This window comes from Petaurus breviceps, unplaced genomic scaffold (genome assembly GCF_028583685.1).
Source record: "Petaurus breviceps papuanus isolate PSGF00001 unplaced genomic scaffold, PetGlider_PUasm1.0 90977, whole genome shotgun sequence".
Taxonomy (NCBI): domain Eukaryota; kingdom Metazoa; phylum Chordata; class Mammalia; order Diprotodontia; family Petauridae; genus Petaurus; species Petaurus breviceps.
In genome coordinates this window covers 14,637,176-14,660,893 of record NW_027187391.1, presented here as the reverse complement: position 1 = coordinate 14,660,893, position 23,718 = coordinate 14,637,176, and the positions used below count along the sequence as shown (strand labels likewise).

The following is a 23,718-nucleotide window of genomic DNA, read 5'->3' as shown; positions in this document are numbered from 1 at the left end:
GTGCTAGATGTTAGAATAAAGATCGAAAAAGATCTCTCAAATCTGACCAGAAATCTGGGCTGAATTTGTTTAGGTGAAAATTAATAGGAATAAGCAAGTAAAGCTCTATACTGATTTGGAAGTCAATAACATGAGTGCTGGATCAGTTACATATGACTGCACAATGGTTCATGTGAAAAAGACATAGGGTTTTAATAATAACAATAGCTTGCATTTATATGACTTTAAAGTTTGCAAAGTTTGTCTTTCAAATATTATTTCATTTAATCCTTGCAATTATTATTATATTTTACAGGTGAGGGAAGTGAGACAGAAAAGGGAAGGGGAGGGGGAAAAGAATAGGCATTTATATAGTCCTTACTATGTGCCAGGTACTGTGCTAAGTGCTTTTTACAAATATCTCATTTGATTCTCACAACAATCTTGAGAGGTAGGTGCTAGGATTATCCCCATTTTACATTTGAGAAAACTGAGTCCAACAGAAGTTAAGTGACTTGCCAGAGTCACACAGATAGTAAACGTCTGAGACCAAATTTGAAGTTGTCTTTCTGACTTCAGGTTCAACACTCTACTACCTAGCTGTTTTATATCTTTTTAGTGCATAACAATTCAATGAGTCAACAGCGTAACTTGGCACAATGAGATCAATAATCTGAATTAAAAGTTAAAGTAGATATAAGTTTAGCCTATATTAGGTATAAGGATTGGCACTGGATCTTTTATTTCATTGGCATACTCCAAGACAAAGAAACTAGATGCTAATACTAATACAGACTGGTATGTTTTCTGTAGCTTATAGTTAAAAAGTTGCCTAAGATATATAGAGTTAAAGTGACTTGTTCAGGATCCCATAGCCACTATGTATTAGAATAACCTGAATTAATAGAAGAAAAATCTCAAAACCCATTTCAGTGGAGTGCAAAAACTAACATGACCTGCCAAGCTAAAAACCAAACCAAAACTCTAAGGGATAGTCCCAAGGACAGAAACTTGGTCAGTTGTCCCAAGACCATCCTAATACATGTGTTTGTTTATTTTGCTCACAGACATCCTTGAAGGTCATCTATTAAACCAAAAAGAGATCACAAGATTCAGTGTTAGATGGAATCCTCATGTAGACAAAATGAAGGGATACTTGAAAGTGTTGAAGAAAGACAGTATTGGGGCAGCTAGGTGGTGCAGCGAATACACTGGAGTCAGGAGTCAGGAGGACCTGAGTTCAAATTTGACCTCAGACACTTAACATTACTAGCTATGTGACCTTGGGCAAGTCACTTAACCCCAATTGCCCTTCCCTCTCCCCTCCAAAAAGCAAAAAAAAAAAAGACAGTATCTAGAGTAAGGGAAGTTATTATTCTCATGTATTTTGCTGGGTCTGAGGGTGGTATTTTAGAAAGGGCATTAATAATCTACAGTGTGTTTGAAGGAGAATAACCAGGGTGATGAGGAGTGGAAATCACTCCATATAAGGATTAGTTGAAGGAAGTAGGAATGTTTAATCTAAAGAAGAGAGGAATTAGGATGATGATGTAACTGTCCAAGTTTTTGAAAGACTGCTATGTATTTGAAAGATTAATCTTGTTTTGCTTGGCCTCAGAGAGTAAAACTCTGAGATGAGTAGAAGACAGTTTTTTGTTCCCATCTAAAGAAAAAAAAACCTTTAAGAGAGATGTATGAAAGTAAAATTGATTTTTCTCAGTGAGTAGAGGAAGTCTTTCAGCAGAATCTTAATGGCCACTACAGTAACTGGGGACATCATAAAGAAGGTTTCTTCTCATTTGCTGGTTGGGTTAATCAACTTTCAAGATCTCCACCAAATCTAAGATCCTACAATTCTTTAATTTTAGTTTCACAACTGCTAACCTATATGCTGTACAATTTGATTGTCCTAAAAACAAACAAACCTAGTTCAGTTTCAGAGGTTAAAGAATTTTCATTCTAGAATAAATTCAGGAATCTAGAAAGTCACTAATAAAGACAGTTGACACATAACAGTAATAAAGATCAAAGGGCTTTAGAAAATTTCATAAACTTAATTTGAAGTGATATTAATTGATGGAACATATAGGCTAGAGAACTTGTGATTTCCCAAACCTACAGTGGTTTTCTGTTCTTGTTTTCCCTTTTTCTTCTCACAGGAACAAACCACAATGATCTCTCTTTTTTCCTTTAAATCTTATGATTGTACTAGTTGCAAATAGATTTAGAGCCTTAAGAATGCCTTCCAAATTGGGATAAACAGAGGCAAATACTAGGTGAATGTATGTAGGGAAAATTTTTTTTTCTTTTGCAGATATGCTAAATAAATTAAAATGGTAATTTGTCTTCTGGATCCTGTTTTTATTTTCCTTCTCTTAAAATTTTAGAAAAGATGATCAAGCGAAATATCCTGCCCTATGGAAGGCCTAGGGTACTCCAGAAAAACAGCACTTTTTGTCTTCTTTACCAACACCAGTTTGTAAATGCATATAGCCGTGACCTCACAATGTCGCTCTGGAGTTCCTACACTGTTGGCAAAAATGCAAGTACATGTAACTCTGCTGTATCCCTCCTCTTTTAAATGGTCATTATTAGGCGAAAGAGTAAGGAAACATTTGATCATGGTCAATCTTGGTTTATAACCAAAGGCTTGTAATGGAAAGACTGGACTGACCCAGGAGACTTAAGTTGCAGTTTCAGCAGCTCTCTCCACAGTCTGTGTGATTTTGGGCTGATTGAATAACTTCTCAGGGTCTTGACTTCCATGTACAGAAAATGAAGAAGATAGGTGAGATCTCTAAATGTGTCTCCTAATTCTAGCATTTTTTAAGACTAGACTTGGCTTTGTGACATTGTGAAAGCAGTTTAACCTCAGCTTTCTTATTTCTCAAATGAGGCAATTGATTTAGATAATTTTCAAGTTTCCTTTTAGCTCTCATGTTCTGTAATTGCCTTTTTACTGATTGCTACCTATAGAATCAGTTCAGTCAGGGAAATGTTTTCATCTGCAAATAATCACCAAGAATTTGCCTAAATTGTAACCTTTTCACTATTTATTCATTCCGCAATTAGTATAGTATTTGGCTGTCACTTCACCATGTATATCTACTCAGTTGTTAAATAAAGCTATTTCTACATCCTTAATGTCTCTTGCTTCTAGACCCTTCCCTTTTCTTCTTTTGCAACCATCCTAGATCAAAAACCCTTATCTCTTCTTATCTAGATTATTAACCTACTAACATATCTCCCTGTCTCTAATCTGTCCCCCCTTCCAGTCTGTCTTCCATGCTACTATCTAATTAATCTTTTAAAAATTCATATGCACTGCTGTGACTGTGCCACTCCTCTGCATTTTAAATCTTTAGGGAACTGCTAACAAATTGACTAATAAAAGTATTTACCAAGGCTCTTCACAATCTGGAACAACTTTCCATTTGCAAGACTATGTCATCCTTTACCTATTCTGAGTTATAGGTTAGATCGATGTTTTCCATTTTCATCCTGTTCTCTTCTGTCTCTGTGTTGTTCTTTTTCCCTCCATCAGTAAATTAATTTGCAAACATTCATTAGTGCCTATTGTGTACCAGATACTGTGCTAAATGCCGGGGACACAAAAAGAGGAAAAAAGTCCCTGCCTTCAAGGAGCTTGCAGTCTAATGAGGAGACAACATGCAAACAAACACATATCTATTTATATACACACATGTAGGTGTGTTTGTGTGTGTGTACATATACAAGATAAATAGGAAATAATTATCAGAGAGAATTAAGAGGGGTTGGGGAAGGCTTCTTGTAGAAAGTGGGATTTTAGTTGGGATTGAAAGAGAACCAGAGAGGTCAACAGAGCAAAGGAGGAAGAGCATTCCAGACATTGAAGATGACCAGAGAGAATGTCCTGAGTTCAGAGATGGAATGTCTTTTTTAATGAATAGCCAGGAGGTCAGTGTCACTGTATTGAGAATATGTATTGGGGAATAAGGTATAAAATGACTGGAATGGCAAGAGGGGACTAGGTTATGAAGGCTTTTAAATGTAAAATAGAATAATTTTGTATTTATCTCTGGAGGCAATAGAAAATCACTGGAGTAGTGTGTGTGTATGTGTGTTTATGTGTATGACATGAATGGATCTGTACTTTAGGAAAATCCTTTTAGTGGCTGAATGGAGGAAGTATTGGATTGTGTGTGTATGTGTGTGTGTGTGTGTGTGTGTTTGTGTGTGCATTTGAAGTAGGTAGAGTCACCAGCAAGCTGTTTCAATAATCCAAGTATGAGATGATAAGTATCTGTACCAGGGGAGTGGCAGTGACAGATGAGAGAAGGGGACATATTTGAGAGATGGAAATTGGGAGACCTTGGTATCAGTTTGGATATGGGGGTGAGAGATAGTGAACCAGGATGACTCTTAGGTTGTGAGCCTAAGAGAGACTAGGAAGATGATACTATTTTTTACAGTTAAAGGGAAGGTAGGGATGAGGAGAACTTGGGGGGAAATATAAGTTCTCTTTTGGACATATTGAATTTAACATGTTTACTAGACATCCAGTTTGTGATATCTGAAGGGCAATTGGAGATGTGAGATTGGAAGTCAGTAAAGAGATTGCGGCACAAAAGGAGATTTGAGAAGCACCAGCAGAGAGACAGTAATTAAATCCGTGGAGGCTGATGAGATAATCAAGTGAAGTAATATAGAAGGAGAAGGGAAGAGGGTCCAGGATGGAACCCTCAAGGATACCTATAGTTAGAGGATGTGATCTGAAGGATTATCCAGCAAAGGAGACAGAGAAGGAAAAGTCAGAGGGGTAGGAAGAAAAACGGGAGAGAGTGGTATCCTTTGAAGGCTTAGAGAGAAGAGAGTGCCAAAGTGGAGAGATGTCCATTTCTCAAAATCTCTCTTCTCCAGTTGCCAGTTCAGACCTATCATGTTGTCCATGAAACTTTTCTTGACTCCTCCCTGGTAAAAATGGCACTTCCCTCCTCAAATTCTTGTAGTATTTTGCCTATATCTCTTCTTCAAGCTTATCTTATACCCCCCCCCCCACACACACTCTATTTAGAATGTAAGCTCCTTGAGAATAGAGTCATAATCACATTTATCATTATATACTTAATACCTAACCAGATACCTTGAATGCAGTTGGTACTTCACATTTCTTGAATTGAGGGGGAAGCCAATGAGCAAAAAATCATTATTGAAACTTATTTTAGAAGCTTGAAGATGTTAACCAACCTCTTACTGTAGAAAGTATGAGTATTGCATGTACAAACATGAAAACAAGGATATGTGGTAATATGTACTTTGTAGATAAATTATGGCTATTAGAAATGACTGCATGATTCTTACTTATCTCTGTCATCTGGTATGTAGACTATAGATTTCCTTTTAGTTCTTAGACTAAACCTGAACTACTTTGTAGTTTTGAAGAATCTTGAATCAACTTGCACGATACACTTTGTACTTTGATATGCTATGAACATTTTTTCATTCCTTCTTTTGGTGTAATAGGAGAGATAAATAAACACTTTACCTGTGCTAGTTTTTGCTTCTACTTGATTTGGTCTTTTTTACTGTGACCAAAGAAGTACGGCTTCATGGTTATCTTTGCCCCTGAATTTTCCTGCTTTCATTTGATGTATTTTGTTCCTGAAACTGGGGACATGTTCAATTTTTCCTTGTTTCCTCCAAGGGAGTCAAACCATAAAGGAAAAAAATGCACATAAGTATAGAATATAGTTTAATCTCCTTAAAAACCAACATTTCTTCTTGTACCTTTGTCCTTTCACCTCAAACAATTATACAAGTTTATGTCTTATAGAAGAGAAGACCAAGAAATCTACTGTCTTGATTTTGTATTTCTTTTATATGGTTTACTTAAAATGCATATAGCATCTTCTATATACAGGGCATTGAGCTAGACATTGAAGGAAATTTAGAAATTAAGTAAATAAGACATCACCCCTATCATTCCTTATTCCTAGGTTTGTTCATAGAATTTCAGAACTAGAAAGGATTTAAAACTCATCTAGTCTAGGGTTCTTTTTTTTTTTTTGTCATGGACTCCTTTGGTAGTCTTGTGAAACCTGTGAACCCGTTCTCAGAATGTTATGTTTACATGCAGAAAATGAAATATGCGGGCTTATGAAGGAAATTAATTATATTGAAAAAGCAGTTATCAGTTTTTAAAAAGTTCACTGACTCCAGGTCATGAACCCTTGATCTAATCCAATCCTCCAGTTTCTAGATAAGAAAGATGAGACTCAAGGACGTCAAAGTTGTGTATAGCAGAGTCAGAATCTGAACCTAAATCTTTGGACTCCAAATAGACCCCTTTTTCTATGACCACACTGTTCCTTCCTATGGCTTACTGCTATAATACCATTCACAGAGCACCTTTGTTGTTTTTTCTCCTGACCAATATGGATCTAAATGAATATTTTATTTTGTTCATTAGGACAGTTTCTCTACAGAAGACTTTTCAAACTGTTTCTACCAGGATCATCGAATACCTCCAAGTCCCATCCAGAAATGTCTGTTTTATAAAGATAACCCAAAGCTAAGTTATGGATTCCTCTCCCCTCCACGTAAGTGTAACTTAAAAAAAAAATTTAACATCTTTTAGACCCAGACTATGTTATCATGCTGTTTGAGTCTGCTCAATAGTTGTTTGAATTGTGATTTTTGAAAATTTAATAAAGATTTGAACTTTGTAAAAATATTTTGATATGTAATAAGCGATGACAGTGCTAATACCATAGATATGATTATTTCCTCTGTTTTCTTGTTTTTTGTTCTTGATTAGGAAAAAGCTCAGGGTAGATCCTATATCTAGAGTGTAAAGGACCTGATAGTTCATTTAATTCTACCCCCTTATTCTTAATATTTTAATCTTTTAATAAATGTATTTACTATTAATTTACAATATTCAGTTTCACATCAACCCCCTTATTCTACTGGTGAGGAAATGGTGACCTGGGGAACTTCAGTTATTCCAACCATGGTCATTAGCATTCAAGGTGGGATTTTAAACCCAAGTTCTCTGACTGTAGTCATTGTTTTTTGTATTGTACTTTGATGGCTCCATAAGTGGTAGAAAGAGAGCATGAGAGTTTTGAAATGTTTTAAAACAATTTTTTTTGTGCTTAAAAGGTGATTATAAATGTCAGCATTTATACAAATATTTATATATCTCAAAAGGAAAGAATCAACATGCTTTTTATTTATTTTTCTTTTTTTGTCTGTGTTTTCTTTTTCAACATGACTGACATGGAAATATGTTATGCATGACTGCACATGTATAATCTATATCAAGTTACTTACCTTCTCAATGAGGGAGGGGACAGAGAGAAAAAGAATGTGGAACTCAAAATTTTTAAAAAATGAATGGTAAAAATTGTTTTTACATATAATTAGGGAAAAATAAAATAACAAATTATGAAAAACAAGTCTTTAATATATTGTTTTCCCTTGATGATATTATATCCTTCTTGCAGAGCATCTTTTAAGGAGTGCTAAATGTAAAAATTGCTAGTCCTACTGACTCTCATAGATTGAGGCAACTCCCCACTGAAGCCACTTGAATAACCATCTTAGGTTATCACTTGGCAGTTGCATTATAAAATAGACTTAAGGTTTATTATTAGAATTATATATGACAGCTTTGTGTAAGCATCTCAAGGCCAATTTGCTATCTGTATTCCCCCTCCCCCCCTGTATAATGAGTGTTATTCCAAATCCAAGGGGTGGGTTTATATGTCTCTTACTTCTCAGTCAAGAAACAAACTTAGTTTAGGGAGAGTTGACTATCAATATGATGGATTTATTTGGATGATGCAACAAAAGAGTAATTTTTACTGATAAATATTGATGAAACTTCATAATTGGAATTTACTTTTAAGTTTCTACATTTTCTCCCAAAGCAGCAATGAGTTAATAGGGAGTCCTTAAAATCATTCTCAAGTTTGTGATTTTATTTTGTTTTTGAAGGAATGTGACTAAATAAAATGCTTAAACATTGAATTTTCCCTAGATTTAATACTATTTGGAAGAAATATTGTAGGTCTAGAATGATATTCAACTTAATTTCCCCAGCCCCCCAATCTCTAAGAAGTTTAACTTTCTAATATTAAAAATAACTTTTTAGGGGTGGCCAGGTAGCACAGCAAGTAAGAGCATGGGCCCCAGAGTCAGGACGACCTAGGATCGAAACTGGGCTCTGATACTTAGCACCACACCCAGAAATAACTGGCCCTGTAACCTTGAGCAAGTTACTTAACCCCAATTGCTTTTAAAAAAAATAATAACTTTTTAACAAAATGTATTATTTTTTTCTTATTTGCAGAACTTACTAAAGGCACCAATGACAGACATCATGAAGCCCTGCTTACCAGTAACATAATACCAATGTACCAGAGTTTTCAAGGTAAGAATGACCTTGAATAAACTTTATTATTTGAATTCTTTTGCTGTAATGCCAAATATAACTTATATATGCCGGCCATATTCCTGAAAAGCACCAAGGAACTTGAGGATTTATAGAACAATTTACAGAGGTATTATTCACTTTATAGATGTTTCACCAAATAATAATGTTACCCTTAGGTCATGTTTTATGGTTCCAAATAAATTTACATGAATTCCCATTTGACCCATACAGCTTCTCTGAGCAGCAGGTGGTACAGATATTTCTCATTCTTATTTTACAGATGAGGAAATCGTCTCATGGCGCTTTTGACCAAGATGCCTTATAACTCTGATTTCCATGCTCAGTAAAGCACATACACAAATACACGACAGTCACATACGTGTATATGCATATATAGATACATACACGCAATATACTTATATGTAATACACACAGAGTAACATGTACATATGAATTTTTTTAGTTGTTTCAGTCATGTATCTTTATGACCCCTTTTTTGGGAGTAGATTTCTTGGCAGAGACTCTGGAGTGTTTGCCATTTCCTTCTCTAGCTCATTTTACAAATGAGGAAGCTGAGACAATCAGGGTTAAGTGACTTGCCCAGGGTCACTCAGCTAGTAAGTGTCTGAGGCTCAGGTATTCCTGACTCTAGGTCCAGCTCTTTATGTACTGTGCCACCTCGATGCCCATTTGTATGATTTATATGCTGTTTTATAGATGCCAGATTTGCTATTTCAATTTTACTACTTAAATTTCTGCCATGTGACATTATTTTAGCTTTTTCTTCCCAAATAACATTTTTCCTCTTTGTTTTAGCCATATGGAATTACTTCCATAATACCCTACTCCCAAGGTATGCTGGAGAAAGGAATGGAGTGAATGTAGTCAGTGGTCCTGTGTTTGACTCAGATTACAATGGACTGTATGATACTTCGGAGATACGGAAACAGTAAGAACATGTTTCTTCTGCCATATAGACTTCATTCTTTTTTAAATCAGTAGCAACAATAACTAAGAGTAATTTTGCCAATATTTTTAATTGCTTTCCATACTTTCTCAGGTCTACCAACCCTCTATGTACCTATTTTTTCATAGCTCCTCCAACATTTATCATTTACATTTTTTGTCATCTTTTCCACTCTGATGATTGTGCAATGGAATCTTAGAATTGCTTTAATTTACATTTCTCTCATTAGTAAAAGGTTTGCAGCCTTTAAAAAAAATATGGCTACAGATAGTCTTTTTTCCCCCTTCAGACTCTCTGTTGATATCGTTATACCTTTTATCTATTGAGAAATTACTATTTTTCTTATAAATATTTTTCCTCCTTCAATTAATTGGGAATTATATTTTATGGTATAGATAACTACCAATTGAATTGTCTTTTTTTTGACAGTGCAATTCCATAGATTCAAGAAAATTTCAACTTTTAAACTCTCTTAATACTGACTGAATCTTATTGTAGCTCCAATTTACAAAAAAAAAAAAAAACCCCAGAAAATTCAGAGACAAACATCTTAACCATGAACAAATGATTGAAAACAGGAAGTATTTTAGAGGTTGAAGACTTTCTAGCTGAGGCCTTTGGCGTCATATTTTTTTTTAAGGTTTTATCAGTGGTACATTTATGATACATTACAGACTTTTATAGATTATTCCTACTTATATCTGGTCTTATAACAAAGTAAAACAGTTAAATAAAACTGAAAAAACAGTGACTTCATCTGAAAGGTACACAATATTTCATATATCTAGCATCCTCCTGCCACCTATTTAAAAAAATAATAGAAATCTATTTTCTTACCTTTCTACTCCCTATCTGTTGGCGAAAAAAGAAAATAACAAATTTCTTGTATGTTTATATGTTTAGTCAAGCAAAACACATTCCCTCAATAGCTTTATACAAAAATAACTGCCTTATTTTGTATCCTAAATCTATTGACTTTCTGTAGAGAGTATATATTTCATCATCAGTCTACTGGAATCAGAAATTCTTTTTCTATTGATCATCATTTTTACAGCTTTTAAAGTTGTTTGTTTTTCCAATGTTGTTATTATATACATTGTTCTTCTGGCTCCGATTCTTTTCCAAAAGTCCTCAAGATTGTTCATTTTTATAATATTGTTGTAATAGTATAAATTGTTCTGTTTTTGCTAAATTCATTCTGCATCATATCAATTTAAGTCTTCCATCTCTTTGAAATAATTTATTTTCTTATTTTTTAACAGTATGATAGTGTTCCATTATATTAATATACTACTTATTTAGCTATTCTTAAATTGTTTTACATCTTCTTAGTTACCTTTTTTTTTCTTTTGGTCAGTATAAAAAGAGCTGCTAGAATATTTTTGTAGACATAGGACTTTTTACTCTTTCTTAAAAATCTCTTTGGGGTGTAGGTATAACAACTTCATCAAAGAATACACATTATTTAGTAACTTTTTGTGTACAGTTCCAGATTGTTTTCAGAATGGTTGTACCCTTTCACAGGTACACCAACCTTCTATGTACCTGTTTTCTCACAGCGCCTCCAACATTTTCCATTTTACTTCATCATTTTTGCCACTCTGACAGTTGTGAGATAGAATCTTAGAATTGCTTTAATTTATATTTATCTAATTAGTATTGATTTTTAGCCTTGGTTTTTTTTTTTCATATGGCTATAGAATATCTCCCCCCCCCATATCCCTTTGAGAACTAGCTTTTCATATTCTTATACCATTTATCAATTGGGGAATGGATCTTTTACTTTCTAAAGAAATTTAGTTCAATTTTATTTCTTCCTTTTAATAGTATTTTATTTTCCTAATTACATGTAAAGATAGTTTTGAACACTTTTTTTTTTTGCTTTTTGGAGCAGGGAAAGAAGGGCAATTGGGGTTAAGTGACTTGCCCAGAGTCACACAGCTAGTTAGTATTAAGTGTCCGAGGTGAGATTTGAACTCAGGTTCTACTGACTCCAGGGTTGGTGCTCCGGACACTCACTTTTAATAAGATTTTATCTTATTAAGTATATTTCCACATTAATCATATTGTGAAAGAAGAATCAGAACAAAAGGGAAAACCATGAGAAAGAAAAAAAAGAGAGAAAATAGTATGCCTCAATCTGCATTCAGACTCCATAGTTCTTTCCCTGGATATGGATAACTTTTTCCATCATGAGTCTTTTGCCTTTGATTGCTGAGAAGAGCTTAGTCTATCAAAATGTACGATGTTGCTGTTACTGTGTACAATGTTTTCCTGGTTCTGTTCGCTTCACTCAACATCAATTCATATAAGTCTTTCCAGGTTTTTTCTGAAATCTGCCTGCTCATCATTTCTTATAACACAATAGTACTAATGGATATTTTTCTTATAAAATTGAATCAATTATCTGTATATCTTGGAGATGAGATTTTATCAGAGAAACTTGTTGCAGAGATTTTTTCCTAGTTAATTTTTTACTTTTGTTGGTTTTGTTTATGCAGAACCTTTTTAATTTTATGTAATTGAAACTATTAATATTATCTTCTGTGACCTTTGTCCTTATGTGGTCAGGGACTTTTCTCCTATGTAGAGATCTACAGAAGAAATGCTTCTGGGGCATCTAGGTGACACAGTGAATAGAGCACCAGCCCTGGAGTCAGGAGGACCTGAGTTCAAATCCGGCCTCAGACACTTAACACAAAAAACTAGCCATGTGACCTAGGGCAAGTCACTTAATCCCAATTGCCCTACCTTCCCCCCTCCAAAAAGCAAAAAAAAAAAAAGCTTCAAACAAGGATTTTTCAGTGGTATTATGAGAAAAAAAAAAGACTGAATGAAAAGATATGAATAAATTTTTAAAGGAGAATAGAAAATATTGAACTGGTGACTCTTGATGTTGCTAAATACAGATGATAATATTGCATATTGGTTTTTGTTATAGGGTTCTCATTACAAAGTTTGACTAACATAGGAGAATTTTACTATGTACACATAGTATTAAGAATTGCCATAAAAGGGCAAGAAATACTAAATTATTTGAATGTAAATCACAGGATATGCCAATATTAACTACAAAGGGCATATGAAGGAAGATGTTATCTGAATCCAGAGAGAGAACTGATAGAATGATTTAAATATGTCTATCTCTATATCTCTTCTTATCTATCTATCTATCTATCTATCTATCTATCTATCTATCTATCTATCTATCTATCTATCTATCTATCTATCATCTATCCCACTTTTTGTATGTAGTAGCCATCTCTGGAGCAGGGAGAAGGAAGGGAAGAAAAAAAAGGAAAAAAAGTTACATGATAATTTTATTATATTAACAGGAATAGCAAGTTTTACATAAATGATTTTCACTTTCATGTGCAATCATCTTTTTTTTCTATTCTATATTATAGAAATGTTTGTTTTATTTCTTAAGTCCAGAATAAAAAAAAAATTAATGACATAGCAACTGACTACATATAGAAAGTGATGCAGAAGTAAAAGTCAAAGATTCACCTGTAGTTTTGAGGGTTGGTGACAACTATGATGGTGATGCCATTGATACAAAATTTTAGAATGGGTGAGACTTGAACATGTTTTTAGACAGAGAGGAAGGAATCATAGAAAAGGAGAGATTGAAGAGGAGAAGGGCAAACAGAGATAGGTCCTCAAGGAGACTAGATGAGGCACAATTGGAGGGATTAGTGTTTGGGATGGGATTCTTCACCCTCTGAGATAAGAAGGAAGGAAGAATAAATTAAGTCACTGAAAGGTTTTGATGTAAAGACCTGGGGTTGAAGGTTAATATGGAAAGACTTAGAAAGATAGGATAAAGGGCAAAAAAGGTAGGGGATAGCACATTGTTGAAATGACAGACCATAAGGTCAAGACTGTGAAGAGAAAATGTAAAATCAAAATAGTAATAAGACAAAAATAAGATGTCTGATCCCATAGGATTACTATCACATAAGAGAAAATTTGAATATAGAGGGCATATTGAACCAATGGATGAAAGTAACTCCTACAAATGCCTTGGCCTCCCCTAGGAAAAAAACAAAAACAAAACAAATTGAGCAAAAATATATGGAAGTTGTATGTGGCTGTACATATTAAAAAACTTAATTGCCATTCAGAAATCAAAGTTGAATGGGAAGAACATATTTAAACCCATTAACAAGCTATGCCATGCCAGTGTTAATGTACATTTTTAGAATTTTAAAATGCATTGTAGCAGATTGAAAAGTACCTTAAGAAAAGTCATGCAATATCAACCAAACATAGGCCCTGTCATCCTAAAGCCAGGATTGGAAGCTGAATATATTCATTCTGGAAAGGAGGTCCTTCTTAAATCACATGACAAACAGGTCAGAAATTTAGAAAAATGCTTTTGGAATAAGCACATCACTTTACTGAACAGCAGTGAAAGGTGCTTGCAAGTATGCACCATTGGATTTGTTCAGTGTAACTGAAAGTGGCTTTACTCTTATGAAGCCTATTAAATGCTTGAGATCCAAGATTATCATCAAAAGGTCCTTTGGCATTAATATGCTCAACATCAATATGTCAACAGAGGAACATTGAACAAATGCTGAGTCATATGGGTTTGTTTGTAGAAGCAAATGTGGCAATGTTATGGTGGCAATTTAAAACTGGTTTATTATAAGGAACTACCTTAAGAAACCCGTATTTAGTGATTGATGTACTTTATTTAAGGAAACAGTAGAAACAGCCCAATACATCATGATAGCCCAACAATCACTGAACGTTTAGTGCCTATTTAATACTTAGCAAGACATCATCTGATGGCTAGAATTATATATCAGTAGCTTTTCATGGACTTACAACAAACAAAATTTTTTAAAAATACAGACTTTAAAATGTCCTTGAGAACTCAGAGCATGAGTTTTGGAACTGGAACAATTAACCCATCTGGAACTATTGCACACAACAGCCAAGGGAATAAACATTGATTCATACAAATTTAAAAACAATATTCTTAATAGCTGTCAACATCACAAATACTTAAAATTTCTAAACTACATTGAATTAAATGCTTACAAAATTCCAATACCTGACTAACCTGACTAAAGAGATCAAAATCATGTAGGAACATGATGAAGTACGCTATTGGGCATGTACCAAGAATGCTTTCAGATGGTTAATTGACTTATATCCCAATGTTAATGAACTAGAAATAGAAATTATTTTTCTGTGCAATATTCTGTATAACATTGAATATAAATATTTTGTCATAGTACTGTTTCTATCTGTACCCCATCAAAAAAGATGAGAATGAGATAATTATAGCTAGTATACATACATGTGTGTGTGTGTGTGTGTGTGTGTGTGTATGTTATTGGGGTATAGGCTGATTCATGGGAGTATTGTTGGGTTAAAGGTTATACACAGTTGAGGAACTTTTTAGGCGTTGTTCCAAACTGTTTTACAGAATTGTTGGAGTAATTCACAGCTCCAAAAATGCATCAATGCACTTGTTTTCCTACAGTCCCTTTGACATTTGTCCTTTTTGTCTTATTTGCCAGTCTGATGGGCGTGAGATGTTACCTCAGAGTTGCTTTAATTTGCACTTCTCTAATTATTAATGCTTTGGAGTCATTTTTAATATGGTTACAGATAGCCTGGATTTCTTCCAGTGAAAACTGCCTGTCCATATCTTTTGATTTTTTTTGTTCCCCAATTAACTGTTTGTTTTCTAATCTTACCTGTACTCATTTGTTGGTGCAAAAACTTTTAAACTTTATGGTTTTTATTCATCCTATTTTCATATATTTTCCCTTTCTTTGTTCCCTCCTCCCTTTTTATTATAGAAGAATTAGGGCATAGAATGAAAATGTGCTTAGCACCAAATGTACTAGGCTTGTTACAATACCTTCCACTTCTTTGACTCTTTTTTCACCTTCGCCCAGATCTCAATCACTGGTTATTAATTATCCTTTGTTCCCTTTAAACCTCTCTTCACAATTCCCCTTCTGAATTTAGAGTTTGTTTTGCTTATGACTCATTCCTCCTTGAATCTGCTGTCTTATTCCCTCCTCTTCTCCTATTTCCCTGTTGAATTGAGTTGTGAGTGTGTGTGTGTGTGTGTGTGTGTGTGTGTGTTTATGGATGTTTGACCAGTTCAGATGAAAACAAAGAGCAAGTGATGCCTGTCCCCCTAATCTCTTATTTGTATAGTGAGAGAAATGATTATTTTTCCATTATATTAATAATTAAATTAGGGTTGAGTTGATTAATTACCCAGAAACTCTGTCTTGGGCTTTTCATTCATCTTAATAGACTTATTACTAGTGCCTCCTCCCCGCCCCCTCCCCATTATGTGAGATAAGTATTTCCATTCCTTTGCTTTTATTCCTTAATGTATTGCCCTCCCCCACCCCAACCTCTTCCTTGTTTCTTTTAAAATAACCAAAACAACAAAAGTAACGTCCAGGTTTCTGCCTTATTTGATTCCTATGGGTCCTTATGACATTTCACATTTAGGGAATGCTTGTGTAATCTCTTTTTCCATATTCAAAGGAAACATTCAAATGCAAACATTCCATCCTCATAAAGTCTCCCCCCCATCAATTATTATTTTTTCTTTTTTTGAAATATGATATCCAGGCTCCCTGTTCTTTTCTTAATCTTTCTGTGTTTCTCTCATTTAATTTATACTATCATTAAAAAAAATATTTCATTTCTTTGAGGAATTATAATCAATCTTCTGTGCAAGCTGTATTTTTCATTGAAACTTTGCATGTAAGTTTTTTAGAACTATTGTCCTCTTTGGGTTTGTTCCAGAAATCTACCCTGGGCAACCTGACTTTGCTGATCAATATAGGAGAAAGAGAGGTCAAGTCTGCAATCTTGGTCAAGTCTTGCAATTCTCTCGAATACACACCCAGCGCTTGTGACTTGGGCAAGAACTGATTAATCTGTTCACCCTGGCTTGTGGGTCCAGTTACTTTGTCTCTGGAATTTCAATACTAACACAGTGATGCTGGTCAACTGCTATTCCATAGTTCCTATTCTGGTCACTCACCTTAAACTGAAAGAATACCCATAAATTCTTGCTTATTCCTACAAATTGTAGGCAGACCAAAAGTATATATAGTCTGTGAAATTTTTTACTCAAAGAAGCAACTTCCATATCTAGTAGACAGTCCTGGATATGGATCTAAGAAAAGAACATGGGAGACTGTTTACTTCATGCATATCTCACAACTTATAGAGGCTTTCCATCAACACTGCCCCACCAAATAACATCTTTGAAATCTGAAGAGGAATTTTGGGGAATAGGGATCATCACTGGTATATCAGAGCTTGGAAGCAGTGAGAAAGAAGACCTCTAGAGAAGAACAGGACTGCAAATAAGAAGATTGTATAAGACAAACTGTTATTTTATTATTTACACTTTTCTTGGTTTGTGGGTCTTAGTTCATGTGGCCTTCCCTAGCTTGAAAACTCTGTTTTGTTCCTAGTTGCTATCTTGTTCTTTGGACTTTGGTCTTCTGACTCCTGACTTGACCTGGCTTCTGGTTTATCTTCTGTGGGGCTTCCTTTCCTTTTTTCATGAGAGGACTTCACCCTCAGGTCCAGTGATTGTTCTAATCACTAGCACATGTAGACCCCTCCCTATAATCCAACAGTATCAGAGGTCATGATGACAATAAAAGAAGGTTCAGAAAGAGAGGCATTTAAAGGCAAAATTTTATAATTTGGGAAATTTTAAAGTCGCTTTTCATTATGTTAGACTAACTTTTAAAGTAAGCAGATGATTTATTTTCAAGATATTCACTCCTACCTTGATTGTTTTCTTTCAAGACAAGGACACAGTTTTCTTTAATTTTAGATGATAACTGATGAAGTATACTAGAAAGTAAATGGTATTATATAAACTTGGAAGTGCTGAATTGTTAGATTAGGAAAGTCATAACAATTACTTCTGACTGAAAAACAATCCTGAGGCTGGGTAGAAATTAATTTTTAAAATCACAATAGATAAATGTAACTGACAAGTGGAAATCTGTGTTTAAGCTAATAATTAATTATGATAGAAGTCTGAAAATAAAACTCTTTCTCTTAATAACAAAAAACAAGAAGAAAAAGAAAACCCGAAGTAAGGGGCAAAATCAGTGAATATTTTCAGCATGCATTTTTGATGGGAAAAAAGAAGGAAGAAGGAATCAGTAAATAAAAATGAAGGAAATAGGCTAACATTATTTTGCATGACTATGCATATGTGTAATGGGCTTTGTTATTCTTGCCTTCTCAACAGGTAGAGGAGAGGGAAAGAGAAGGAAAAAAATTTGAAACTGGAAATAAAATAAAATTAAATTAAATTAAAAGAACCATGATCTTGGGCTTAAAGATGTTTACAAGGTATAACATAGGGATAAGAGAAGGGAATAAATATTTTAGTGCTTTGTTTCTTTTGCTTTATCTGGTAATGGGGAAAATAAGTGTATGAATCTATGTAGGATATACTTTTTATAACAATCAATGAGTATCAAATAAAATTATAGATATGGAAGTGTACTGAGAAGTATAAAATCCAATACAAATATAAAGATTTTCACTTAGTATTATTTATCTTGACTGAGTAGAAAATAAAAGAAAATTAGATATTTTAAATTGAAACCACAAGGAGTGAGAATCAGGAAGATTTGGGTCACAGTCTGACCTCTGACACATACTGGCTATCTGACTTGGCATAAGCCACCCAGCCTCTCAGTGCTCTCAATAACTCTCTAAGATTAAATAACAGAAAAGGTGCTACTTGCTTTGGTACATTTGATTGTAGCATATTCATTTTCTCTCCTTTCCCACCAAGAAGGAAAAATGTCCTTATTTTCCAGGTTTTTTTTTTTTTGGTTAAGCAGGCTTTATGATTTTGTCTTGAATCCCAATGTTTCTATTCTACTAGAGCATACATTTCACATGTCTCTGATTCTGGCCTTAATTTTTCTTTTTAAAAAATTAATTCCTCATTTAAAACTTGAAAACCATCAATAAGCATGAACATTTAGGTATGTAAAGAAAAAAGAATATTGCTTAAGAAACCATGTCTTTTCCATAGAGGCCAGATTGAACTTTATGTGAATGTTCCAAACACATTTATAGCTGGATTTTAGTACTCTTGGAATTCTATGATTGGAAAATGAAATTCAATTGAACTTTTCAAGCCACCTTTGGCTGGCATATATAGGGTATGTGGCATTTTCTCATGGAGTTTTCCTTCCTGGTCTAGAAATATTTTCTATAATTGTTCAATTGCCCTGTGCTTGAATATTTGCAGTAAAGAGAGAAGGGAGCTCCCCACCTAGACATCTCATGTTTGAAATTCTTCCTTCATAAGTTTATGTGACTTAGGGTATTTTTATTAGATTGTTTCAGCTTGTGCTTTATCTTGGTGCATGGTAGCTCTAGAATATCTATCTGGGTGAAATGGAAAGGGATTTTTTTCTAGGTTCCACAGATCTATATGGATACTCCCATGAGACAGATCACCCCTTCCTACCCATCCTCTGTGACTTGTCTATTATTTCCTATAAATCTGCCCAAAAGGTCAGCCCAGCATGCTTCCTTCCATATCTCATGACATCACCTGGATGTTACTGCCATGAAGATTTTTTATTTTCTATAAACGTGATAGTCAATGGAGCATACCTATATGGAGAATAAAATTCTTCAAATTATGTTGATTTTTAGACCATCTGCTAATCATAGTTTTCTTGTTGTCATGGCATAGTATTCCCAGTCAATATATACTAAACAACTATCATATATCAAGCTCTGTGCTAAGCACTAGGAATACAAATCTGACAAGACACTCAGCTCCTGCCTTCAAGGAGTTTACATTTTAATCAAAGACTACAACATATAAGAGAAAACTGAAAAGGTGGGTAGGGTGGTAGAGTGCAGATGAGGGTACCTAACTTGGGAGAATAATACAGGAAATCTTGAGTGCAGCCTGAAGTGGAATGAAACTTTGGTTTGCCTGTATATGCTACTTACATGGAAGTTCTGGGGGGAGTCATCCAATCAGAAGGAGACCATAGGAGTGAGTGGAGTACTTTCAATGTCTGGACTCTAGAACTGGAGTGAGCTTTGGAATGAAAAGCTGGAACCTAGTAGAGGAAGTTTTCATTTAGGAAGTAGCTTGGAGAGGAATGAGAGGATATATCATATTGGAAAATTGTTACTTTTTTTTTAAATAAAGGTTGTCAAAATGGCGCCATATACTTTGGGATATCAGTTTAGATATACTTTACAAGCATATTCCACTGAACTCAAACACAACAATAAAGAGTAATGTATTATTTCTCTTCTAAAGGAATACAGATTTATCTGTTTATTTATTTTTATGCAGAAACAGCAAACGCATCAATAATCAAGAAGTCCTGATACCCACTCACTACTTCATTGTGCTAACAAGTTGTAAAAATAAAACCCAGACTCCCTGGCGGTGTGAGAATTCTTTAGAGACCCTCGCTTTTATTATCCCTCACAGGACAGACAACAGTGAAAGTTGTACTGTAAGTATACTTGGTTGCTTAAATATTGCATATGAATAATTACGTACAACCCTGGGTCTAGGCTATCACCATAGAAGGAAGTAACAGGTCATTTTTGATATTTGCAGATAGCTAGAAAGTCATCCACATATTGCAAGCTCAGGGTATAAAAATGAGATTTTAATGTGCAAAATTCAGTAAGTAGGATGGCTTTAAATATTTAATCCCAGAAACACTTGAAATATTTGTTTACCCTTTTCAAAATAAGTATTTTCCATTTCAACATTGTCATAGTGTCAACTAATCATAATTTTAAAATTACACTGTAAATGAACTTTCTTTTTGTCTGATTCTTATGAAATGTAGATAGTTGTTCTAGTTCCTTGTTCTCTTGGTTGAGTATTTGAAACTTTGTATGTCATCTTACTTTGTGAACCTAGATTTTTATGAACTCTAATCTCAGAACTCTGTTCACTATACTACACTGCCACTCTTTAAAGCCCCAATCAAATGCTACCTCCTACATTAAGTTTTCTTTGATATTCCTCTTTTGTCCCCCAAGTCAGCAATGATTTTTCTTTCCTTAGACCTCACATAGCATTTTTTGATGTTTCGTTTTGATGTTTTATTTTGTGCTATAGTTATTTGTCTGTATGTATCTTATACCATAAGTACCCTGAGTTCAGGAACCATGTCATACATATATCTTGTATTTCTGCCATTGATAAGCAGAGGGCTAATGCTACAATTAGGCATTTTACAGGTTGGAATAATTTTATCCTAAAGTTATGAGGGACTTTAGAAGTCCTAGGATTTAGAAATAAGGGACTTAAGATCCCTCTACTCTTACACACTCATTTTACAGATAAAGAAACTGAGGCCCAATAAGGTTAAGTTACTTGCCCAATGTAATATAAATCATCTAATCCAACCCCTCAATCAGGACAGATTAACATTTATTAGTAATAATTTACTAACAAATGTTTGCAACATTTGAGTTGAATTCATTCTGTGTCATGTTTGTTATGCTGTTTATATATTAATCAATCAGCATTGTATCAAATGCACCTATGTGAAATATGCTATTTTTTTTAATTAGGTTGGATTGCTACCTTCTAGAGGGCAAAGGACAATGGTAACCTGATTTTAGGACCACAGGAACATAGAGTTAGAGCTAGAAGGAGCCTTCTAGGTCATCTAGTATAAATTCCTCACTTTATGTTTGGAAAAACTGAGATTTGTCTAAGGTCACAACAAGTAATAAGTGGCAGAACCAGGATTTGAACCCAATGCCTCTAATTCTGAATCTAAGTTCCTTTTTAATGCCATAGAAGCATAGGTGCTTGAGAGTTGGTCACACCAAATAATAAGACAGAGTGCTCTGCAAGTGTGTTTTATTTGCACCATTCTTCTGGTTCTCCTTTGATTCTTTATTTGCTTCAATAGCGTGGAAAGCAAGGATCCTTGTGGGTGGAAGAGTTGCTGAGGCTTCATAGAGCCCGGGTCACTGATGTTGAACTTATCACAGGACTAAGCTTCTATCAAGACAGAAAGGAGGCAGTCTCAGACATTTTGAAGCTGAAAACATATTTGCCGACATTTAATCAAGAAGACTGATTTTTTTCCTGCCATGTTTCTTTCTGAGAGAACTTTAAATTTCAAAGAAAAAAAAGTGTTCTACACTGTTCTATTCCCAGTGTCATATATTAGTATGTTGATTGGAAACATTCAGTCAAAAGCTGAATTGGGAATTGTCCGTGTGACACTCGTATCTCAGGGAAACTCGCTGGTCTAAGCACAACATTTGGAGGGAGCACCTAATGTCTTACACATGGATATGTAAGAATGGCATGCATTGTTACAGTCCTGGGGATAAAGCCAAAGGAGATGTAGAACTGCTTTTCCACTTCTCTTTGTCCTGGGAGGAGAAGAGCAAGTAAATTAAAAAATCTTCGGGAAGTAAGATTTTTATTTTTATTTTTTTGATGATTAATGTGTTCACATAAAGTCTATGGAAAGGAGACTAAAGACTGGTTCTTTGACATTCCACATTGCATTAGCATTTTAACAAAAGTTAAAAAAGGTTATATTATATCACTTCTAACTTAGGGGCTTCTTTATTTTTTAATTGTATAAAGTCAATAGGAACAACAAAAAAGTTACTCATGTACTTCCTACAAAAACAAAAATCTTGAGAATCAACTTATTATAGTGGAGAGAGGACTGATCTTGGAGTCAGAAATCAATCCAGCAGAAAGACTAAGGTTCAGGTCCTTCCTATGACACATCTTAGCTGTGTGACCATGGCTAAGTCATTTAACTTTGTAGTACCCTAGGCATCTCTCTAGGACTGAATTCCAGACAAAAGGCTGATGTACACTGGTGGAGGAAGTTTCCTCATCAGGATATCCCCACATTTGTGAAATCATGAGGACCCCTCTAAACTCACTAAATAAACCCCATGTGTTCCTTCTTCAGTTTGAATGATTTTAATAAGTTATTGATTATGGGAAGACCTACAACTGAATCATGCCTATTTATTGTAAAAGTTTATTGTGGGGTTAATTGACTTCATATCTTTGATTTGTTCAAAGAGGAACCCATTTATTGTCTAGTTCAGTACTACTGAACTGAGACATAGAAAAGAAAAATTCCTTCTATGTTCTAAGTGATCATTTTGAACTGTAATGTGAACCAGCATCATTAAGTTACATCAAATTTCACTAAAAGTACACATAGAACTCCTTAGTAAGGATAGTCAGGTTTGTGTAGTTAACTTATTCTAGCCATATCAGTTAAGGAAAAGCAGGCAGAAACCTTAGCGGTTGGAAATGTACTAGTGTAGCTTCTAAGAGTTCAGTTAGCTTATTACAGCTACTGAAGAATTTTTTTGTTTGTTTTGTACACAACATTGGCACTACCATCTCCACCATTTGTAGCTGTGAGTGGTTAACCGTGCCAGTAATGGTGATGGATCTCAAGATACTATCCCCATATCTCTCAGGCTCCCTATGGAACAAGAGAGAATAAAATGAGCATTATTTTCTCAGGACTTAAGCTATATTCCCCAGTCCCAAATCAGAAACCTTTGGAGGCTGTGATACCTTTTGGGACACCAGCATACTACTTAGTCATTCCTTAAGTCCACCATATATTTTTATTTTCTCATTCTGTGATGTGGCCTATTGACAGATGACCACAAAGAATCCATGTGGCTCTCAAAGGTACTAATTTGTGACTTGACAATAGCTTAGTTACTTGGAGAATCTGGCTCATTTACTTTTATTTATTCTTTAAAAGAACACACATGCATGACTTCACTCAACCATTGTGAAGTATATTAGAAAAGCTTAGTTAAGTGTATAGGTCTCCTTATCAATGTGCTATCGTGTCATTGGGATGCCAGGATGGTTTGTCTCCTGTACACATAGCTTCTCACACTACCATTTTCTGCCTCTGGCAAACAGACCAATTTGTTATACTGTGTCATTACTTTATTCTTCCTGCTTTGTAATATCAAATTCGTTTTTTAAAAAAATAAATTTATATGTAATACAAACATTTTATTGACTCTTTCCCCCACCCCCACCATTTATATGATACTTTATTTTTTAAAGACTGATTTTCTCCAAGTTACGCCTGTTGGAAATGCAGGGGCTACACACTAGCCCTGTTCCAGTACTGATTGGCAAAGGGGCTCTGACTTGCTTCATTTCCATTCTATATTGGTTTACCTGTCCTTAGTCAGCCTGGTGATTTCCTGTTTCTAGAGGTTCACCATAATGGGACCAGACTTAGTGCTGGCACTATATTAGCATAATCCCCTGCTGCTCATAAAT

The 23,718-nt window shown here is 34.6% G+C and overlaps 1 protein-coding gene across 1 annotated transcript in view; it reads left to right on the top strand.

The window, feature by feature from the left end:
- The window catches only part of ENPP1 (ectonucleotide pyrophosphatase/phosphodiesterase 1), a 107,020-nt gene extending 83,582 nt beyond the window's left edge, over positions 1–23,438 (top strand). Inside the window, exons 20-25 of the mRNA XM_069077381.1 lie at positions 2,367–2,521; positions 6,431–6,560; positions 8,318–8,398; positions 9,218–9,350; positions 19,735–19,900; positions 21,326–23,438. Of these exons, the coding sequence (XP_068933482.1) occupies positions 2,367–2,521; positions 6,431–6,560; positions 8,318–8,398; positions 9,218–9,350; positions 19,735–19,900; positions 21,326–21,496 (836 nt within the window). The 3' untranslated portion in view covers positions 21,497–23,438. The remainder of the gene's footprint in view (positions 1–2,366; positions 2,522–6,430; positions 6,561–8,317; positions 8,399–9,217; positions 9,351–19,734; positions 19,901–21,325) is intronic.
- The last annotated feature ends 280 nt before the right edge of the window (positions 23,439–23,718 follow it).